A 21,336-nucleotide genomic window follows, 5' to 3' on the forward strand; every position below is an offset into this window, starting at 1 on the left:
CTTGAGGGTGGAAGTGCTGAATTTCAGTGCTTCTCCGAGGTTACTTGCCTCCTTTATCTTTCAGTAGTTAAGTTGAACACAAACAGCAGGTTCCGATTACATATCAAAGCTTATGATACGGATCCATAACAGAATCTGTGATTGTCATTATTTAAACACCATGGTGCTACAGATTGAAATTGATTGACAACACAAAAATAGCAACAGCTGGTCACAGCTTGATTTTTACCTCATTGCATAGAAATGTATGATACATTGCAGATGTTTGCACATCAGCACTGTATGAGCAGTTCTGACTGGACATGTATGTTTATTATACCCCACTGAAACGTGCCCGTGTTACATGACCATGTCCATGCGTAAGTATCATAACATCGTGTCACTCTGTCAGTACACTGCTGCTAAAAACAGTCAGTCATCTGCTCTCCTTTAAACGCTCAGACTTATTAACATTCCTCGTCTGTAATAGGCCCTGCTCAGCTAAAGTGAGCTGCCTGCGAAAAACAACACAACAGTAGTGATATGTTTTTAAGACAAACACTAACCCGGTTGAAGAAACACCTGTTTATACATTTAGATTGTCAAATAGATTCATAGATACATACGACTATTAAAGCTACAATGATCTCGTCAAGCACCATTTGTAAATTCTTAAACTTGAATTTACTCAAATGAAATTTGAGAAAATCAGTGAATCAGCGAATGTTAGTGATTTCTCTTTGTATGTTTTGCAGAAGTCTTATTTATTGTAATTTGCTATTGAAGTTAAAAAAAAAGATAATGAGCAAGATAATGCTGCTTATAGCCACTTTTTAACCATGAAACTATAAAATGGCTATAAGACAGAACAGTGACAAACAATTAACATTTTTTTTTAAGGTTAAAGTATTTGACTTGTTTGAGCAATGTGCTGGGCTACTTGTTGTTGTTGTTGAGAAGTTACTGAACCCTCTCCTGGGTTCAAAAGACATGAAAGCATATTTCCAAAAACTATTTTTCTGAAGTCAGAAAGTCAGTGTTTATCGAGAGCTAGTTTTTTATAGGCAATAGTTTGAAGAAATCTTATCAAAATGTTTGTGTTGCAGCCTAGTTATAGTTGCAGCCTTGTCGACTCAACAATTTGTTTTTGTTTTTTTTGATGTGTGACAAAAGACAAAATGTTTGGTGAGTCAAAGTGTACCAGGAGCTGTACATCTGAACCATCTGTGCCACATGTTACACATTTTGCCGCTGATCCACCTTTCACCACTGCTGAGGTGCACCAAAGAGTTTATGGCTGGGGGTCTGGGTGAGACATCTGCGACTCATCAGTCACCTTCCCGTTACGACAACCTGTGTGTCACCTCATGACTCCTTTTATCCATCGCTATAATTTTCCCCCACATACACGCACTACAGACTACATATCATCTCCAATTTTATTGCCCATCCTCATTTCCCTGGAGCTTCCTTCATTATTCTGTGTTTTATCAAATGTTTTTCGGTCTTTTATCTGTTTTCCTTCATTCCTCAGATCTATCGTGTCCTCCCTCTGCTCCCTGTCTGCATTCCCCATGTTGTTACTCAGCATCAACCTCTTCACTTAATTCCTTATCACTCTCAGGCCTCTAAGGGTAAAACTTTTCTCTGAACTGGAACAAAACAGTGTGGTCTGGAGATGTTGTAGTGAACGTGAAATTGTTTTCAGTGAACGGCACAGAGGTTCTGCAACAGCTGGCTCCACTGATTAGCAGTAAGTAAGTTACTGTATCAGGGCTCGATAAGATTGTTACTGCAGAACAGCACCAGGTACAGCCATGAGGGAAACATTTAGATGCAGCGTTGAAATGGATTGGAGACAAACTGGGAAACGAGACATGTCGAAAGAAAGAGTGAGAAGCCAGAAGGCCATTAACCGAATAGCTTTTAACACGGTTTTAAAACTGGGATTCACTGGGAACAGTTTTAGCAGGGAGCATTGGGTGCTTGGTTTCAGTGTATTTACAGGCTGGTTATGTGGATACTCTGGTGGGCAGTTTACTGTTAACAGCTAGAGCCGTAAAGCCAAAGATCCTTATTACAGCAGCAGTTGTTGTTTTTCTTTTTTTTTTTTGCTTCACTTAGTTTTACCGGTGAATTAGGGGTTTGGGCTTTTGTCAATGTTTTGCTTTTAAATTTAACTGAAGCGAGTTTATGTCTCAGTGTACTTAAATATTCTCCAGTGGGAGCATTTTTTGGGGCAATGGGAGATTTTACGATAAAGAAAACGATTAATTATGGGGACCACCAGAGTAGCAGTACTAATCCAACACTAAAGACATAAAACTGTTAGTTATGCAAAAAGATTTTGCATAATTTGTTTTACTGAATTTCCAGAATATGCACAGACGAAAAGTCTAGAAATCGTATTTTCCATCCACCAGTGTTAAATGAACTGTAGCTATTAGGAGCTAGAGGCACTAAGTCTCTAGATGGTTATCAGTAAGACTTTGCAGAAGAGGACAATGCAATAACACTGTGTAGTAAATGAAGTGCCAGCAAAACCACAAATTATGAAAAACTATGTGGCTTACTTTTTATACTTTAATACTTTTTCAATTTTTTTAAGTGGACACCAATAAATTACTTAGGACAGGTGAATGGAAAGAGTAATTTTTGATTCCAGGTATCTGTTTAAGGGATTGAATGCCAGCATTTAGACATCCATAAAACCGACACAAACCTTTCTTTCATGTATACATGGTGCTATGCAACAGGACATTGCTTTGAGGAAACATAGAGGTCTGTAAGCTTTTTCAGACATGGGACAAATGGCTGCTAAACATCACCTCATTATCAGACCACTTAAAGATAAAAGGGTCCCTACTGGACCATCATCATAGGTTGATAACAACTGATAAGGCTCCACTGAATGGTCGGCTGTTTCTTCATGCAGGTGTCATGAGGAGTAAAAGAAACTAATTTTTGCATGCAACAATCCATGCTCTCCACTGTTGATGCCGTTAGTCATTTTACAGTCTCCTTATAGAGCGTCTGGATATTATTTATTTATATTTTTATAGCTTGAATTGAGGTATGTGGGTTTACTTTGGGTTTTGGCCATAAGACAAGCACCTGCCTGCAGACAAGCACCAGATAACTACATCAGATGCTGACCAGATGTTGGTAACCTTTTCTAAAAGCTCATCTTTTTGAAATGTTCCTGGGGCTTTTTGCCTCGACCGACTGTTTTCCGTAATCATAAAATCACTCATCCTTCTTTTGTTTCTCACATTAAAGGTAAAACCATTTCCTACAGACTGGTCTGATGTGAGTAAAATCTCCTTACCAACTTATAAGTAAGTTAAAATCCAATAATGTTGAACATATTGATAACAGACATTCATTATTTGCCATTTATGACAATATCAAGGCAAATAACAAGATTCAATTTTTTTATTTGTGCCTTTTTAATCTTGTGCTGCTGCTGCCTTCAGTTTAATGTGACACCTTCAATTCCCTCCTATGCTCTGTGCATATGGATGTTGCATGATGTGTCATGGGCTCTTGTGCAACATGTTAACTTGCCATCACCTGTGTTTCAACTAGAATTTGTGGGCTGTGACAGATAAACTTGGGAATGTTTGGTTTAAAATGTGCAGCTAATGACACTCACCATTTTCCCTCGCTGTTCTCAAACTGCTGGACAGTGTATCCAAACATGTCCTCCAGTGGGCCATTGAACGACAAACCATTTTTTTGGTCCACGTTGAAAGAGAACACACATGCCAGCAGCACTGCAGTGACAAAGGGAAGGCAAATATTACACAGAATGACAGAAATTGCTGTTTAATATACAGAAAAAGGTTAGGATACATAATCAAATCCTGAAATAATAAGAAGCTTGTGTATTTATTTTCTCATATTAGAAAGCCATTTAATGACTAAAAGCTTAGCATTAGCAAACACTGTTAATAAATATTGATACAATATTCAGGATGCAACCAGGAAATTAAAAATAATCAGACCCAGTAATAGAATAAAGCACAGTATTTTTTATTATTCTACTGATTCCAAAAATATTTAGTGTAATTCTGTATATAGAGATGGTGCACAGAGATGAGGGATGAACTGTGTGAACCATTACACACACACACACACCCACACACACACACACACACACACGGTGTCTTACTGGAGGACACTAGAGGAATTTCAACCATCAATGTGAAGCACTTTGGTCAGAGTCCAGTCTGACCCGCAGGACAATGGCTTCTTCTCTGCACTCTGCACGGTCTGCGTCTGTCAGTCACTGATCTGAGTGCATCACAGAAGCTCTACATAAATCCATCCATGTCTCATTGTGACTGCACCACAATGACACTCTTTATATCTACTGTGAAGGGAATTCCTCCTCCAGTCTAATTTATTCAATTCCCAAAGTTGTGAGGGAGTGCAGAAGATTTAGAGAACAGTCAGAATAAAAAGAGATCGTGCAGACAGAGACCACATGCACGGAGGCGGGAATAAAAAGAAGCAAATAGTTCTTTGATGATGATCATTGCAGTTAATGTGTCTGACCCAAACACAATAGAGAAGTATCGTATGGAGTCTGGACTGAAGTCATTACACACTAATGGTGGAGCTCAAGAGATATTTCTGCTGCTTGTTTGGACAGTTGGACCAGCCTGAAATAGACTCAGTTTATTAGCTACACAGACTAAAGGTAGTGAGGTCTTACAGAACAGACCTGCAATAACTCCTCTCCTCATGATGAGAGGTGTTATTTCAGCTGTTTGGTCATTTTGAGTGACGTTTTTGCCGCTGTTGAACTGAACAGGTATATGCCATATTTATATAAATCAGGGCTGTGATAAATAACATAATTCCTTTTGTGTTTTCATAAAAAAGGTGAAGAAGTGCAGATCATAGTGTAAAAGAATTCAATAAATCAATGAGGTGCAAATGCGTGTGTTTTATGCAGCTATGTCTGTTATCTGCCCTCACTGTCTTATAAACAGTGGAGTTATAAAAACAGAAAATGATCCAGTCATGTTTGGATGTTGAGCACATAGATTTCATATAAGATTGTACTTTTTTGATTTCCCTCTGGGAAACAGAGGCGGCCGTCTCTCCAGACCTGCACAGTCACACTCTGGAATCTCAGCCAAGAAATGTTATCCCTTCGCTTTCTCCCTCGGTCTGTTCTGTACTTCCTCTGTTACCCACTCGCCATCTCTCAGAGAAGCTCAATTTCCTGTTCCCATTAACCTGATTATACGCATCCTCTTAAAATCCGCAGGTACAAACACACTCACTCACACAGACACACACATCTAATTTAGTTAATTTAAGATGGCTTCTGGCCAACGAGGCCTATTTCATTTATCACAGACTGAACTCAAGTACAGTTCACAGTCACACCTAAGCTGTAAATCATTCACGAACGTCCTCTACCTACTGGCAGACACATCTTTTGCGTATATCAATCTTACTTTGCTGTGTTTGGTCTCTCCTGCTCTGTTCTGCTCAAATCAAAAGCTAGTGAGTTATGTAACTGGCTATTTTTGTGAGCAGGGCTAACATCTGCCCTGGAAAACCAATAAGATGGGGTTGTCCTTTTGCGGATGGAAATGGCCTCATAAGCCTCTGAGGAACTGGCATATGAGGCTGTCCATGACTGTCTGCAGGGTTCATATTATACTTCATTACACATGGTGAGCAAAGCACAAGAAGAAGTTTTGAGCAATGCATAGCTGTCAGTGTGTCTGTCCAACACTTTGGTAGATACTGAAAACAACTGGCAAGATTACTGCCATTTTTCATGGTCCCAGATGTGGAATCTTGTCACTTTAATGACTTCCCGACCTTTCCTCCAGCAGCACCAATCAGTTGCCAATGTTTGGCTTTTAGTGAAATATCTCAACAGCTATTGGACAATTTACCAAAAAAGTTCATGTTCCACTCAGTATGTGAAATGTATTCATCAGTCGCCAAGTCTATGTCAAAACTGTTCTAATTAGCAATACTGCATTGGTGAAATTTTAAACAAAATATCAGTGGATCATTATTTTAGTTATCGGTTAAATTGTAGTTTGACAGATGCTTATACTTTAATGAATCCAGTTGTGTACACGTGCCACATAACAGTATGTTTCAATTACAATATAAATATAAGGGCAATTTAAAAGCTACAGGCTAATTTGTTTGCTCTGGTCTGTATCAGGAGAACCCAAAACCATCAGTACATGTCTTCTCTGTTCTTTGGTTTAATGGATCTGGGACAGAAACCAAAAAGTAAACACAGGAAGAAGATGGTCTTTAGCACTGGTGAATCTTCCTGTGATTGAAAAAACTGCTATGAAACCTGGAACAACTGCACAACTGGCATATGCTCATAAAAAGGGTCTCGATGGGTTTACAAATCACATCAAGTGGGAGAACGAACCAGAGCTCAACCAAACTAAACAAGGCAGGTTTAAAAATACAGTATCTTAACGTGACCTAGAATCTGAAGCTTCAAAACCATTTCCTCCATTTTGTGCACAATATTGGGCGGCAAAAACAGCAAGACACGAGTTACTTATAACTCAGTTTTAGACAAAGGCGGAGCACTGAAGCTCCTTTGTCATTCTGCTAACAAGTTGCTCTCACTACGCCTCCTGTTAGCTTTCAACACAAAGTGGCAGATGCAAAATGGTCCACAGAAAAAGGTTTAAACAACACAGCTGTAAAACTACAATAAGTCTGTTTTCAGTCAAACATCACGTGGCAGTCTGGCAGCCACACAAAGCCTGTTGCCCTCTCAGCCATTTCTACAAACCCAAATTACAAGATTCCAACCTTTAACAATTAAGCATCTAGGAATTAGGAAAAGTTACATATGCCCTAATACAGCCAGGGCAGAAAGCAGGAGAGATCAGCACCTGTTGGCCTGTCAAACATCAAACCAGCTATTAAAATTACCTCAAGTCAGCACCTGTAGGCTTCAAAGCCTCATTGAGCTACGGTAAAAACACACACCTGCCTGAAACCTGCTTATCTGTAACATATCTAACCATCTATAACCAGCTTTAAGGCTTAACACAAATCAGCACCTGTGTCCTACAAAGTCATTAAGTGACGCTGAAACTCAACCTTAATCAGTTGTAGTAAAACAAGTTTTGGTTGTTAAGCTGATCCAGGACAGACCAGTAAAACATATCCCCTATACTTATAGGCAAAGCAACTGGATAATGTTAATAATACACAGGTTGTCGTGAAAGAATTAAGTAAGTAATGTTTTTATGGTGTACTGATGTTTGACCCTTCAAAGGAACAGGGCCAAAAAGGTCTTTGGGTGGGACCTTGTTTCTCATGCACCATGTGCAGAAGTTTAATAACAGCCACGACTGGCAGATAGAGTAGACTGATATTCTGAGTACTGGCAGTCAAGAGCAGAGGAAAAAGTTATGATTCTGAAATTTCCAAAATTCCTCCTTTGATCCTTTATCTTTATGTTTTTCATCTCCAAAGCACTTCTTCTCCCTGTTGGTTACTCATACTCACATACGACACAGTCAACTTTTTCTTGTTTTTGTTCTCCAACACCATCCACACATTTCCTCTGCAATCACTTCAGGAAGGGGTATCACGGCCTAAATGTCAGGTTCAGCTCAGCTCACTCGGGACCTGCTCACTGCTCACTGGCTGCTTTCCTCTTGGCAAAAGTGCAGCATGTGGGTGTACAGTGGACACAAGGGGTCGTGAGTGTGGGTGTGTTTGTGTTTTATTGTGCAGAGGGGAATTCACGTTTAGTAGTAATCTCTGTATAGGATACAGATAAAGTAAATTAATTCAACCTTTGTTTACACATGGTGGACCACTGAGAATAGTGGGTGATCTGAAGTTAAAACACTGTTGACAGACCAGTGCAGTACGTCCAAAGTGCTTTTAAATGGTTAGTTAGCTTTGGAAAGCCCCTCTCAGACATTACTTTAGTGGGTGGGGGTCTGTGTCCAGCTATTTCTTTATCTTTCCATTAACTAGATAAGAAATAATTTTGACATGCTGCAGTAGATGAAGTGTCACCGTATCATCAGAATCAGTAGGTGTAATCTTCTGGGAATTGTTAATGTTTAATTGAAATTTCCTGGCAATCAGACATATAGATGTGGACATATTTCACTTGGAACCAAAGTGGGGGACGGTAAGTCTCTAGAGTGACTACTGTGGATGAAAACCACTTCCTTTCACCCTGCTCACTATTCAGTCTGCTTCCTCTCCTCCACCCATTCATTAATTCACTCTCCCTTCTCTCTACTATTTCTTCCTCCCATTCATCTTCATCTTCTTTCCCTCCAAACACCAATTCCAGCATCTCTCAGTTCCAAACTTCATGCATCCTGTGCTTCGCTGACTGAACACATATCGGCTCGACGCTGTCAAGCTCAACTCGTGGGAACTTCCAGATGTGTTCTCTGGAGTGCCGCTTTTTCACTGGTGCAGAAAACATGCAGGCTTACAAGCTGAGTTGCACATATGACATCATCCCCCCTGACGGTTGTCAAAGCTTTCAACTCACCAAAACTGTCTTTATTATGCAGGAGTGGTTGACATCGTGCACACAATATCCATCCACATACACATACAATGTTTGCTAAATGTCCTGCTAAAGGAGCGGCTGGAATGAGGGGGCTTCTTGGATACATCAAACAACTCTGGAGGAGTAAAAATACACACACCCAGGGGTCAAAGAATGATCTTCTTCCAGAATCAATAAGCAACATGCAGTAAGAATGATGTGTTATGAGGAAAACAGTGAGAAAATAAGGATTGCGAGTAAATTTTCTAATCACCAACTCTTAAAACCTCACTGCAGGTTTATTTTGTGAAGTCAGCCAGTGCAAATAGACTTAATAGGAAAGATAATCATTACTTATCCTGCAGAAACAGAACAATAAACTTTTCTAGCAACAATTCTGACCTGACAATAGAACGTGTCTTATTGTAAATATGCTTTGTGCTACAAATGTGCTACAGCTATAGTTTTAGTTAAGTTGTTTGTGCTATGTTTAGTGTGATATTAAAGCTCTTAGCCAGACACTGACTTATTGGAGCAACAAACATTGATCTGCACTGTTCACCTATATTGTTCAATTTTTAATTAGTTGCATAAAAACACATGGAGAGCAGAGTGCTTCCATTTCACTGCTGTGTGGGTGTGTCGAGTCCATTCATTTATAAGGTAAACAAGTAAGGATCTGCTTATTGGTAGTTAGATGTATCTCATTTTTATCCACCATGCTGATCAGCAGTTCAGGAGAAGATTGCTCTTAAAGAAATATTTAGAAGGTTAAATATTGAATCCAGTGCAGGTATGGAGCAGTTAGCTTAGCTTATCTCAACAGACTGGAAACTTTCACTTGGGAAGTAAATTGGGCTTTTTATTTATTTATTTTTTACAAATGGCCTCATTGTTGTAATTAAATGTCAATGTACTATTAATTAGTCCCAAGTGTTTGTAACACACTAATTGCTCAATGGTTTCCTTTTAAATTCAGTTTAATCCATACACATATTACACATATTGCATAGAGTGTACTTTTGTTTCTTAAGAAATTGTTGCACCACACTTGTGGCTGAGTGGTGGATCAGAAGCTACACTGGTCGTCCACCAATTGCAGTATCAGTGGTTGGGTCCCAAGCTGTGTGTGAGTGGGGAATAAGAAACTAAATTTTAATTGTCTGCTTTTGTTCATCACATTAATGGTGCAGTTGGTAACAGTGGAGCTTATTTTAACATGCTTATATGTTGTTTGGATGCTCATACATTTGGAATCTAATAATTATAAATTGAATTACTTTACGTACTGGCAGGTATCCTGTGAATTTTACAACTGGGGTCAGTGAAGTGTTTTGTTTTATTTATGTCAATATGAAATGTAACCAGTAACTATACAGTACAGTTGATCTAAAGAGCATCGGTTGCTCTGTTTTAACAGAAAAACCCACCGCTCAACTAAACGAGAAAGAACAGTGACACAGCTCTCACATAGTAAATGGTAAATGGTCTGTCCTTCTCTACATATTGACCCTCAAAGCACTTTACACTGCTTCTTGTTCACCCATTCACATTCACAGTCACGATGGGGGAGCTGCTATGCAGCTGGCCAACACTCACCGGGAGTGACTAAGTTGGGAATTAGTGTCTTGCTCAAAGACCGGAGGAGCCAGGGATCAAAACAACAACTGTGACATTGTTGGACCACCGCTCTACCTTCCTGTGCCACAGTCCCTCTATCTATTATCATTATCTTAGTCAGGGTTCCATAGGGCTGGAGACTATCCCAGCTGCCATTGAGTGAGAGGTGGGGGACACCCTGCACAGGTCACAAGCTTTTCTCAGGGCCAACCCAGAGACACACACAGACAGACAGACAGCCATTCGCTCTCACATTCACAACTACAGTAATCAGACTACAGAGTCACCAGGTAACCTAGCATGCATGACTTTGGACTGTGGGAGGAAACCCGAGGAAACCCAGAGAAAACCCACACAAGCAAAAGGAATACATGCAAACTTTCTCGGTGTGAGGCAGCCGCTCTAACCACCTTAGAAACCATGCTGTCACAGTTCTCACATCCAGACATCAAAAAAGTAATTTGAGGTTATGAAGAATGTGTCACATGAACTTAACCTCTCCTCAAAATCAAATGTGTTTTCGCTCTGATATTATGCGGCTTCTTCAGACGCTCAACACAAAGCTGACATTTAGAATGTATTATTAATATATTTTAGCATGACGATTTGGTGCAAAAGTCTGTTACTGTTATTAACCTTGCAGTTCCTACTTTTGCTTACTGAGATGAGCTAAGTATTTCGGTTCTTTTTTGTGCCTATGCCTCTTCTTCTTGGGGAAAAATTGCTCTTCATGATTCTCACTGAATTGAGAGAGAGGCAGCTGGCAGGAATAGCAAACTACTTTTCGTTGTAATCTTCTCCATAAGAAGTCCAGTGTAAGTCTGTCTCCACCAGGTGAATGTGAGACGCACTCTTGCAGCTTTGTTACCATACAGGATGGCGTTCAAATACACACCAAGAAATAAACGCCAGTCAGCAGCAGGAATCATAGCTGATTCGTAGCAACTGTTTATAGCCCGTCCTTTCCTCTGTGTCGACTGGGGTTTGGAGTGATGACTGTTTTGTTCCTCCTAACATAATGGCCGTAAGTTGATCATTTAAAAAAAGGGCAAGTCGTAAATACATTGATACGGAACATATCAATTCAACACTGTTTGCTTTCTGTCATAATATTAATCCTACAGTCTAATATCTAATTTTTGTGATTACTCTACAGTGTTGTTAAACGTTTAAATTGTTATATTTGGATAAGAACAAGTTTATTTACTTTTAAACAAAACCTCCATCTTTAACATGAGCATGTTGCCCCAGGCAGACGGCGCAGCTCCACCGCTCCCTGTATGATGCCAGTTTGATGGATAGCTCTGTCACCCTGCTTCCCTGAGAGGGAGACATGGAAGGTGGAGGGGCTAGACAGGTCCGGTGCCCAGATGAAGCATTGCTTAGACAACGCACGTACACACACACACAAACACACACACACACACACACACACACACACATTAACGACTGAGGCTATCAGCACTTCCCAGGTAGTGAGAGCCCCAACGGGCTGGAAGTATGTGTGAGCAAGTATTTTTTATGTGTTTCTTCTGGCAAGAAGGGCTGGGGTCTTGCTTGGCACACATGGGCAAAAACAAGGAAATTACTCTAGACAAACCTAAATCCTGTTTTACAACAAATCACTTGATCACAAACTACACCCACAACAAAAGCACCATTTAAATGAAGTCAATAGTGGGAAATGAGAACAGTTCAACATTTACTGCACTAAAATAAAAAAAGTGTTAGTGTCATTTACTAGAAAGGTTGTGTAGTCAGTGATGACTCCTTTCTCAGTAACCAAATCAGGAAGCTGCAAGATGCTGAACAAAAAGGTGTGAGGCTATAACTGGTCTTGCAGTTTGCACACAAACATATTAGACTATTTAAGAGAGAGAACTTGTTGATCTCTGTAAACTTAAATATGCTGTGGAGAGAGGTAAACATTCTCCACTCCCTCTTTAACCTCTGCACTTTTCACTCTTCTTTTTGTTTTTCTTTTAACTGGAGAAAGTATTGTCTCCCCCCTTCACAAATTCCCTGAAACAGACTACGCCTTATTGTCCCACTTGTAGTTTTCCTCTCCTCTTTGCCTCCGATTGCCCTTCTGCTGCTGCCTCTTTGCTCCCAATGCCTCACAACAACTATGCAGTGCCAAAGGTCAGATGGACAAAAATAGCTCAGTGTACTGAAACTCTTTGTGATAATGATGCAGTGTGGCAGACTAGAGAGATAAATATTTGGAAGTATCTGACAAATTCTTCTTAAAGCATTTTCTATCCTGCAAATGTAGCCCTACGTGTGCATGTTGATGGCAATTTTGTGCTAATGTGCTAATGGGGTTAAGGGGATGCCCTTGACGCTCCTGAAATCGAAAAATTATAAACGTCTGAAGAAAGCGGTGATGAGCGATGGCCCACAATGAAGCGTGTAACCCATGCTGAATGCTTTTATGTGTTCAATGTGTGTCTGTGTGTGGTGTGACCTTGTCCGCTGACCTGCGTAAGCTGAGACGACACTTGATGTTGCACAGACGGTTATTTTGTTTTTCAAAGCGTTCGTTTGGAAGTTATTCTGCACTTTTCTTAAGTTATTGCCTGGGTTTGGAGCTCAGAGGCCACTACGAGGAAGTGAAAGGCTCTCATTCAAAGTCAGTCATTCAAATGGCACAGTGAGCACAACATTTGTGCCCTGTATGTACATTCTGCGTGTTACTGCTAAAACCATGAGACTTCTGACCTTGATGCCAAATTTGCAGTCACTGAAGAAAAAATGAAAAAAGTGTTGAACAAGTATCACCATGACAACGCAATGTTTCTTTCCTGTCTGCAGCCGTGGCAGCAGTGACAGGGTGCAATGATTCAGAGATGAATCAGTGCTGTGGCAGAACGTAATACTGGTTACTATTCCTGACAGTAATTCAGTAAACACTGAATACTTATACCCACTTTACGGTAATAATGCTGACAGTCTACAACCGCGCTAAGAGCTCTGTGAGGTTACAGATATATAGACATGTTACATCCAAATTGAATATTTTAATGTGATAAAGGTGTCACATGGTTTCACCAAATTGCAGACTGTCTGCACCAAACCTTCATGCTGTTTGAAAGTTGAGTTGAGATTTTCAACAATCATCATAATTGTAGGCTAAAGCTGAAGCTGTTTGGCAGGAATTTCGTCATAAACATTTGACCAAATTTAGGCAAGAAAAAACTTTAACCTCTTTGTTAAATTAGTTGTGTATAGAAAAAATAATGGCAAACTGTCAAAGCATTTCACTCTAATAATACAGAAAAAACTCAGGATATTACCAGAGACATAAGGCTCCATTGCTCCACTTACCTAGTGTGTACTTTTCTAACTGCATTGCACTAGTACAGTCAATATGAAAGTAAATTTAATGGACCATTAAGTATGTATTTTTTTTTTTTAGTCAGAGCCACAAGAGAAACAAATCTACTTCAATTGAAACTGTCCTTTGGTCTTTTTGCTCATTTCAGAGTCATTATCTCTGGTTACTTTCCCCCACCTTTTGGGTCATTATGCGTCTTTTAACTGAAGTCTGCAACTTCCATCAATGTATTCGTTATCTCTAACAGCTTATCCTGTTCAGGGTCAGAGAGACCCACACCTACAGCCCATTTACAGTTAACCGGTTAACATCTTTGCACTGTGGAAGGAAACTGAAGATACATTACAAGGGGTAAAAGCTCAGTGCCGTTAACTGAACAACTGATGTTATTGCTGAACCTTGTATATCTTCCACTCTTTAAATGCTCGTTTCGCGGCTGCCAGATGCGGCACTAACAGCAGAATAGGTTACTGGTGTGAGGCAAAGGAAACCAGTCATGTGTGGGTGGGCTTTGTGGTTTCACAAGCTTGGGGCTAAATCTTTGAATCATAGCTTAACTTGCACACTTTATTTATTTATGTTGGTTTACACAATAGAACTTCGTGCTAAATCCTCGATGACATACAGCCAAGATGCAGGAGCTTGTCCTCATCCACATGAGCTTCATGTGATACTTTAATACGATGAACATTAACGCAAAGGCAAGTGTTGTGGTTCCTAAAATTAATGTTTCTCACATGAAGAGTGAAATTTACAGGTCACTGAACACTATTCATTTCATCATCTATTTCGTTTATTAAAAGTCTGAAAAATGCCGCAAGCCTGAAGGTGACATCTTCAGCTCGTTTTCTAAGTTTACCCTCACATCTGAGAAGTTGGAATGGGGGAATGTTTGCTTGAAAAGTAAATTATAATTAAAAAAAGGGATTTTCAGAAAGGTTGACAGATATTATTTTGCAACTACCTATGAAAGTTTTTAATGTTTTTAATGCATTTAATGCATTTAATGCAATTTTTTTCAGTTTTTACGCACAAGTGCAGTCAAGCACCAGATATATACTGTAATATTTTGGTTTCTCCTGTACTTTTCCTGTCGCACACCACAGTTTCTGTTTCTGCACAGTCGTCTTAACCATCGTCTCACCTTTTACATTTAAAGCAACACATGTAAATGTTGGGGCATTGATAAAGTACTTACGGTCCTAAACCCCAACTTGCTCTATATAGTAACTTTAATACAACACTACACTACTCTTTCTATTATCACATTTTCTATCTACAAACTTAGCTTCTTCTGTTTTGTGTTTTATTTTTTCAAGCCAGGAGAAGGAATAATCTCCCTGTTTTATTCCTTTATTCCTTCACTGGAACTTGCCTCTTGATGTGAAATTACATGATAGAGGCCTCACAGGGTTTTAATGTAGTTTTTATTTGTTGTGTTTTATTGATTACATTATTGATAGCTTACTTGACATTTAGAACTTTACTGGCGTCAATATTGATCAAAATGTAACGGTAAAAAACTTCAAATCAACTTGCAACTCATACATGTAGCTAATTCACTTCATCCATCGTAACACCCTACGTACTGTTTACAGGTTTTAACACCATTTTATAAAAACTGAATCCAGTGCAGAATCCATAAGTTAAATCTGAATCCTTTCAACTATCTTACTGAATCTAACGTGGTTTGTTTGGTGAGAAAAAAAGACACCAATTAGTTTAAGTTGTTTGTATGAACGCTGAGAACCTTGTTAGTAGGAAATGTCAAGCAGAAACCGATACTGTGGCAAAGTTAAGGGTTCATGGCTCAATATACAATCATTTTCTGTAACTGGGCAGGATGTTGTTGTTGTCATGCAACAAGGGAGGACACAACCTCTGACAGAAAATAGTTGTTGTGTTTTCCATGCACATAAAGGAGCACATGGTTTTGCACTGAAGCCACACAGACATAAATAGACATAACCTGTGACTTACTATTTAGAGGTAAAAATCCTGCCAACAAATACTTAGTGCTTGCTGGGCCAGTGCCCCTTGCTGTTCTGCTGAAACTGCTGATGTTTTGCATCACCCCCGGTCTCTCTTCACCTGCTCATTCCTTTTATATTGGTTGTAAAGTTGTAGCTCTTATTTGTGAATTACATTCCCCAAAACCTGTATAAAGTTAGTTACTTACTATAATATGCTCCAATATACTAACACCATTACAAACCTGTGTCCTGTTATTGAGTCCAAGTCTGCAATTGTGACAATGTCACTAGTTCTGCAGGTCATAAGCTAAAGTATTAAACAAGATGAAAGTTTCATCTTAATTCGTCTTTGAGGGTAGGGGATCTTCTAAATCATCAAGTTATCATCATTTTCCTGAGAGTTTTACAGTTATGATTAATAAAGTTTCTTTTCCATCAAAGTGAGTGTATAAATTCAGATTCTCTCTAGAACTGCTACACCTAAGGATGCTAAAAATGACAACATTATGATGCCATTGGGATTCGAGCAGAGGATAAACAAACACAATCAGATCCTAATTACTTACATTTCCAGGGAATGTGTGCTGATTGTTAAGACTAAGGAAACGAGCTGATTCCAGTAAAACACAGATAGAGACAGAGGAGGAGGATGAGGAGGAGAAGACATATAGCTAATGACGGATATGGCAGGATTCCCATTCTCAGTCTCGCCCGGCTTATAAATTGAATTCGGAGCTTTAATGTTTGAAGAGTTACATCCACTGACCTTACAGCTTTCATTGAATTAACTGTCTACTGTGGTCATCCACTGCAGCTTTCTGCAGAAAAAATGCAGAGAAAAGGCACATTCCCAAATCTGAGATGTGAGAAACTGGCAGAAAATAACATCCCAGTCCTCAAAGGAACACAATGGAATTTAAATCAGTTTGTGTTCAACTAACCCTTCACCCCCTTCTAACTATATATATCCCAGATTACAAAGGTTAAGACATTAAATACATTTCTTAAGTGTATATGTCCCCAAGCTTCGAGCTTCTGGTGTGTTAAAGAAGCACATCTGACAAACAATCCATGATGCTCTGCAGTCTCTGAAAAGCCAGATTCCCCCGAGTTTTCAAACAGGTTATGGGAACCATCAAGATGGTTTGACTTGAGGAACGGAGAGCACGCTTCAAAGAGTGTGGGCTCAAGAGGTCTGCGATGTACTGAGGGACCTGTCCGTGTTCTAAATGTTAGCACTAAAAATTTTAAAATCAATTCTGGACTCGACAGGGAAACATTGACGTGAAAATAAAACCGGAGTAATATGGGCTGTTCTAGAGGTTCCTGTCAAAAGCCTCACTGCAGCATTTTGAACAATCGATATGATTTAATATGATTTAAACACCAAGGTGTTTGTTGGGTGCAATGATCAGAGTTTCTGTCTTTTCAAAGTTTTTGTGGCGATAGTAATTGTTTAGCCAGGTCTTGATGGATGACAAGCACTCTTACAACATTAATAAAAAACTCTAAACTGAATCCTTAAAGGAACAATAAAGTTGAGTATAAACTGCATAAACTACACTTAAAACAATGAATAATCTGGTGAGGAAATAGAGAAAATAAGTACAAGAAGAATAAAACTGGACCCAAAAACTGAGCCCTGTGGAACTCCATATGACGGAACAGCCACTTCATACATGAAGTTGTTAATAGCAACATTTGAATACTGAGGTAAGAAGAAAACAACTGGAGGACAGACCCAGAAATCCCTAGTTCAGACTGAAGCCGATTTATCAAGATTCTATGAGCCACAGTATGAAAAGCAGTGGATGCATTTTGCAAAAACCTGACTTTAACCTGAATTTATGAAAACAGCTTATTCTGCTCTGTAACAGTAGCTTGCTGTCCTGCTGCCACTTTTTCCAAGATTTGTGACACACAAGGACACCTTGATATTAGCCAGTAATCCCTAGGGTCAGAAGGATCCGGGTTTGGCTTTTAAGTGTGTTTAAATTAGCTGGGGACTAATCCAGACACAAGTGAGAGATTCAAGGACCAATCAAATCAAACACATTTAAAATCAAAGATATAAGTAACATGGCGAAGGAGTGAAGTGAAGGAGGACAAAGAGGCTTTCTGAAATGGGTTTAATACTAGCCCTGATGTCTTCCACTTTGCTTACAAAAAAAGATTTTAAACATATTACACTCCACAGTTGTACACTGGTATTCGAGGAGCTGAAGGTGAAACGAGATTTTGCCATGCAAAAGGAAGATTCACCGACGTGAAGGTTGAAATTATTACACATTCTGAGAATATTGAAACACTCTCAAATTTCATGTAAGTAAGTAAGTATATAAGAATAATTTATTTATAAAGCACCTTTCACAGATAAAATCACAAAGTGCTTTACAAAATGTAAAAAGAGAAAATATTAGATATTAAATATTGTCTCTAATGATAGATGATAAAAAGTCAGAGAGCTCATCTAGGAACAAACGAGCAGAGCCAGGAGGTCAGTGAATCAGGATGCAGTAATATGAGTCAATGCTTACAATCTTATTCATTTGAACCTTGAAGGAGTTTTAAAATGTAGGTGCAGCAGAAATGGCTCCGGTAAAGGAGAAGAAAGTTAATCAACAGATTAATGATTAATGTCTGGTTCAATGAGGAAAACAAATATTCTCTTGTTGTAGGAGTTCTTAAAATGTCCAAAATTTTAATCATCTGATTGTGATGTAGGCTAGATAAACAGAGCTGCAAACTATTATTTTCTTAATCGATACACCTTATAATTATTTTGTGCTTATTATTTTTTGGGGCTGCTGTGGATCGGTCATTCACTTCTTGGTTCTCCAATCCTCAGCTCCTCCTTGAATTGGGCCCATGGGCAAGACACTGAACCCAGAGTAGCTCCCTGAGGGTCTGACATGGCATCTCTTCTGTCATTTGTGTGTGTGTATGTGAAGCAAAGTGCATTGGGTACTGATATAGTAGAAATAAATGCTGTTTAAGTCCTTTTAGATTCTGTCTTTTTTGTTTGTTTTTTATTTCGCAGAGGCAAAAGTGGTGTTTTAAAAGGTTACTTTTAGTCAACCAAAACCGAAAGATTTACAGACGGAAAAATTTAACGCTAGCCATGATCGACGGGCGTCAGAACAAACAGTGCCTATTGAGTGCCCATGCTGACCACTGGTAAATGGTATTAATGCTGTGGCTGATTAAGATATGACCAAAAAGCTGTAAATCCTCCCATTAGAGACACTGAAATAACAGTCTGTCTGGCTTTTTATCACAAATGATTGAAACAAAAGATCAGACTACAAAAGACACTGATTGCTTATCGTTTCAGGTGTGTTTTAGACAAATCATCAAATGAAACGAACAGTCTGAAGACATCATATCGAGCTCTAGGAAGCGAGTAAAGATGTTAATGCTTCTCACATGCTTGGTAATGCTTGGTCACTGCAGTACAACTTATGGTGAATGAAGCCAGATACACTTCTTTTCAGCAGCAACAAACTCAAAACACCTGCAGACCCATCTTCGTCAGGAATTTACAGAGCTGCTGCTAAAATAACCACATGCAGGGGTTGCTCCGATGCCATGGGATCTCCAAGCATGGTCTGCTGCCCTTGTGTAGCCCAGCTGAGGTCATAGTCACTCACAAGAGTGTTTGGGTTCAGACATGAGACTATAAGAGAACACAAACTAGCTCAGTAACTGCAGTCACACTCGTGCACAAACCATTAGACTAAAGTTGCACAGAAACGGTCAAGATCATTGTTGGATGTCTTGGAGCAACCTGGACGGTAGGAGAATGATGGGGGGGGGGGGGGGGGGGGGGGGCTGAGTGCTTGATATGATAATAGTGATATGCTATGTGAGCTTCACAAACGCACACACACATGCACACACACACACATTTTCCTCAGCCTCCTAACTCGATTGTCTAATGATCATCACAAGCCAGTATCACATGCAAATGTGGGATTAGAGAGAAACACGCACCGTTTACTGAGAGTGAACTCAGAGGAGTGGTTCGCCCAACTTTGCCAGTACTTTCCCTCAAGTTTGAACATGACCTAGAAGTTCATTTACTGCTGCTGCCCTGGAGCCGAACCTGAGATCACATCCCATCACCAGAGAGACCAACACATATATCAGTTACTAATGTCGATCGAACTGCAGACACTGCCTCTTAAAGCTGACGTGAAGCCCAAGGTTTTTTTTTCACCCATCATGGTCTAAAATCGAATGGACATTATTTGTCAATGATGATGAGGAAGTGTGTTGCGAAAACACTGCAGAAGGTTTGGTAGTGGAAAAATTTTCCAGGAAGTTTTGACACTACTGTGTAAACTCTGCTTCCACTACACTCAATTAAGGCGCTATGCAGTAACTTGACTGATTGTAACACGACTGACTGTGTTACACGAAGCATGAGGCCAAACTACCGCACATAAAAACAATTAAGCGCTCTGCGGTTTCCCTCAGTCAGGATAAATAACGCTTGGGCTTTGTGGACGCAAAGTATTCGGGGGCAATTTACTAGAACAATTTGATGCCCCCGCATTTTAACGGCCAAGCGGGCAAATCGAGTGATACGCCTAATGGATGCTTTTAGTCGATTAGTCGTTAATTATGCAGCCTGCTAAGATCTGAGCCGCGTGTGCGCAAAGATGCACCGGGGACTTTGGCGCGGTACAGAAAGGAGACCCTCTATCTCTCTCTCTCACATCGCTTGTCATTGATTAATTCGGTTAAATATGTGCATATCTGATTGAATCCTTGCTGTAACTCACCGACCACTGCCGCTGTTGTCAAGCTGAAATGCTGATTTCCCCTGAGCATCCTGGCGCACAAAGTGTAGCTTCAGTTACTCCACGGACCTTGTTTCCTATTTTCTTTACACTGGGTTTTGCAGTAAGAAAGCGATTCACAGAGACGCCAGTTCGCTAAATTAACAAAAATGGTCCACGACGCATTTCCTTGTGCTGCGGCTTCCACGGATCACCAGCCTGAAGCCCCGTCTCAAACTGACTCCGCCGCTCGCATGAGCTCAACTGTGTGGCATAGCGCTGATGAGCGTAAAGAATCAGGGCGGAGGAGGAGAATGAGGAGAAAAGTGAGTGGTGGAGTTGTGAGGGAGTTCACTTGTGGACGTTTTGTTGGGGCTTTGTCTGACAGCCCATGGGAAAATCTTATCCATCAAATAACACTAGCGCACAGACGAGAATAAGACTGTCAGACACAATTAGACCAGAGTCTCCGTTAACACGCCACAGATCATTTACTTCAACTGTTTTTAATCACCACGTTTATGACAACAGCATTAACAACTGTTTCAAACATGTGATTGAGTGAAATTGCATAAAAGTCTGGCCAATTTATGAGGAATTTTAGTGAAATGACATGCTGGTTTAGCGTGTTCCTCTAATCATATATATTTGTAATTAATGTAAACTAACAGTAGATACAAGCTCACAGAGCTGCAGAGTTTATGGAAACAACACTGGTTCCACAAACCCTCCATGTAAGTAATATATTTCCCAGGAGTCCTTGCTCTTTTACCAGCTGTGGTTCTGTGTTGAAAGTTATAGAGTTCTACTGAATAAAGAAGTCTGAGCTATATTTTCAGCAATTGATTAACATTTTTTTAGATTAATCTTTTAAACCTAGTTGATGATGTTCCGTGCAACAAATTGTTTTTGTTGCTCTGACAACTTGCATATGATCAACCAGTTCCAACAAAGTCATCAACTCTGAAATGTCCATGTTGATTCAACCATTGGCATCGTTACTTGATACCACAATAAACTTTGCAGAAACCTTATGCAGAAAAACTGCACGATTCCCTGCACACAGCATCCAGATGGTTGCAGTGAAATTGTAAAATAATC

The 21,336-nt window shown here is 39.7% G+C and overlaps 1 protein-coding gene across 2 annotated transcripts in view; it reads right to left on the bottom strand.

Moving 5' to 3' along the window:
* The window catches only part of itga1 (integrin, alpha 1), a 43,135-nt gene extending 22,601 nt beyond the window's left edge, over positions 1 to 20,534 (bottom strand). Inside the window, exons 1-3 of one of the 2 annotated variants that reach the window (XM_067484301.1) lie at positions 20,239 to 20,534; positions 19,445 to 19,556; positions 3,635 to 3,755 (exon numbers count right to left, since the gene is read on the bottom strand). In XM_067484301.1, the coding sequence (XP_067340402.1) occupies positions 3,635 to 3,681 (47 nt within the window). In that variant the 5' untranslated portion in view covers positions 3,682 to 3,755; positions 19,445 to 19,556; positions 20,239 to 20,534. The remainder of the gene's footprint in view (positions 1 to 3,634; positions 3,756 to 19,444; positions 19,557 to 20,238) is intronic. The other variant, XM_067484300.1, reaches the window with a different exon arrangement.
* Between the last annotated feature and the right edge of the window lie 802 nt (positions 20,535 to 21,336).

This window comes from Channa argus, chromosome 18 (genome assembly GCF_033026475.1).
Source record: "Channa argus isolate prfri chromosome 18, Channa argus male v1.0, whole genome shotgun sequence".
In the NCBI taxonomy this organism is placed as follows: Eukaryota; Metazoa; Chordata; class Actinopteri; order Anabantiformes; family Channidae; genus Channa; species Channa argus.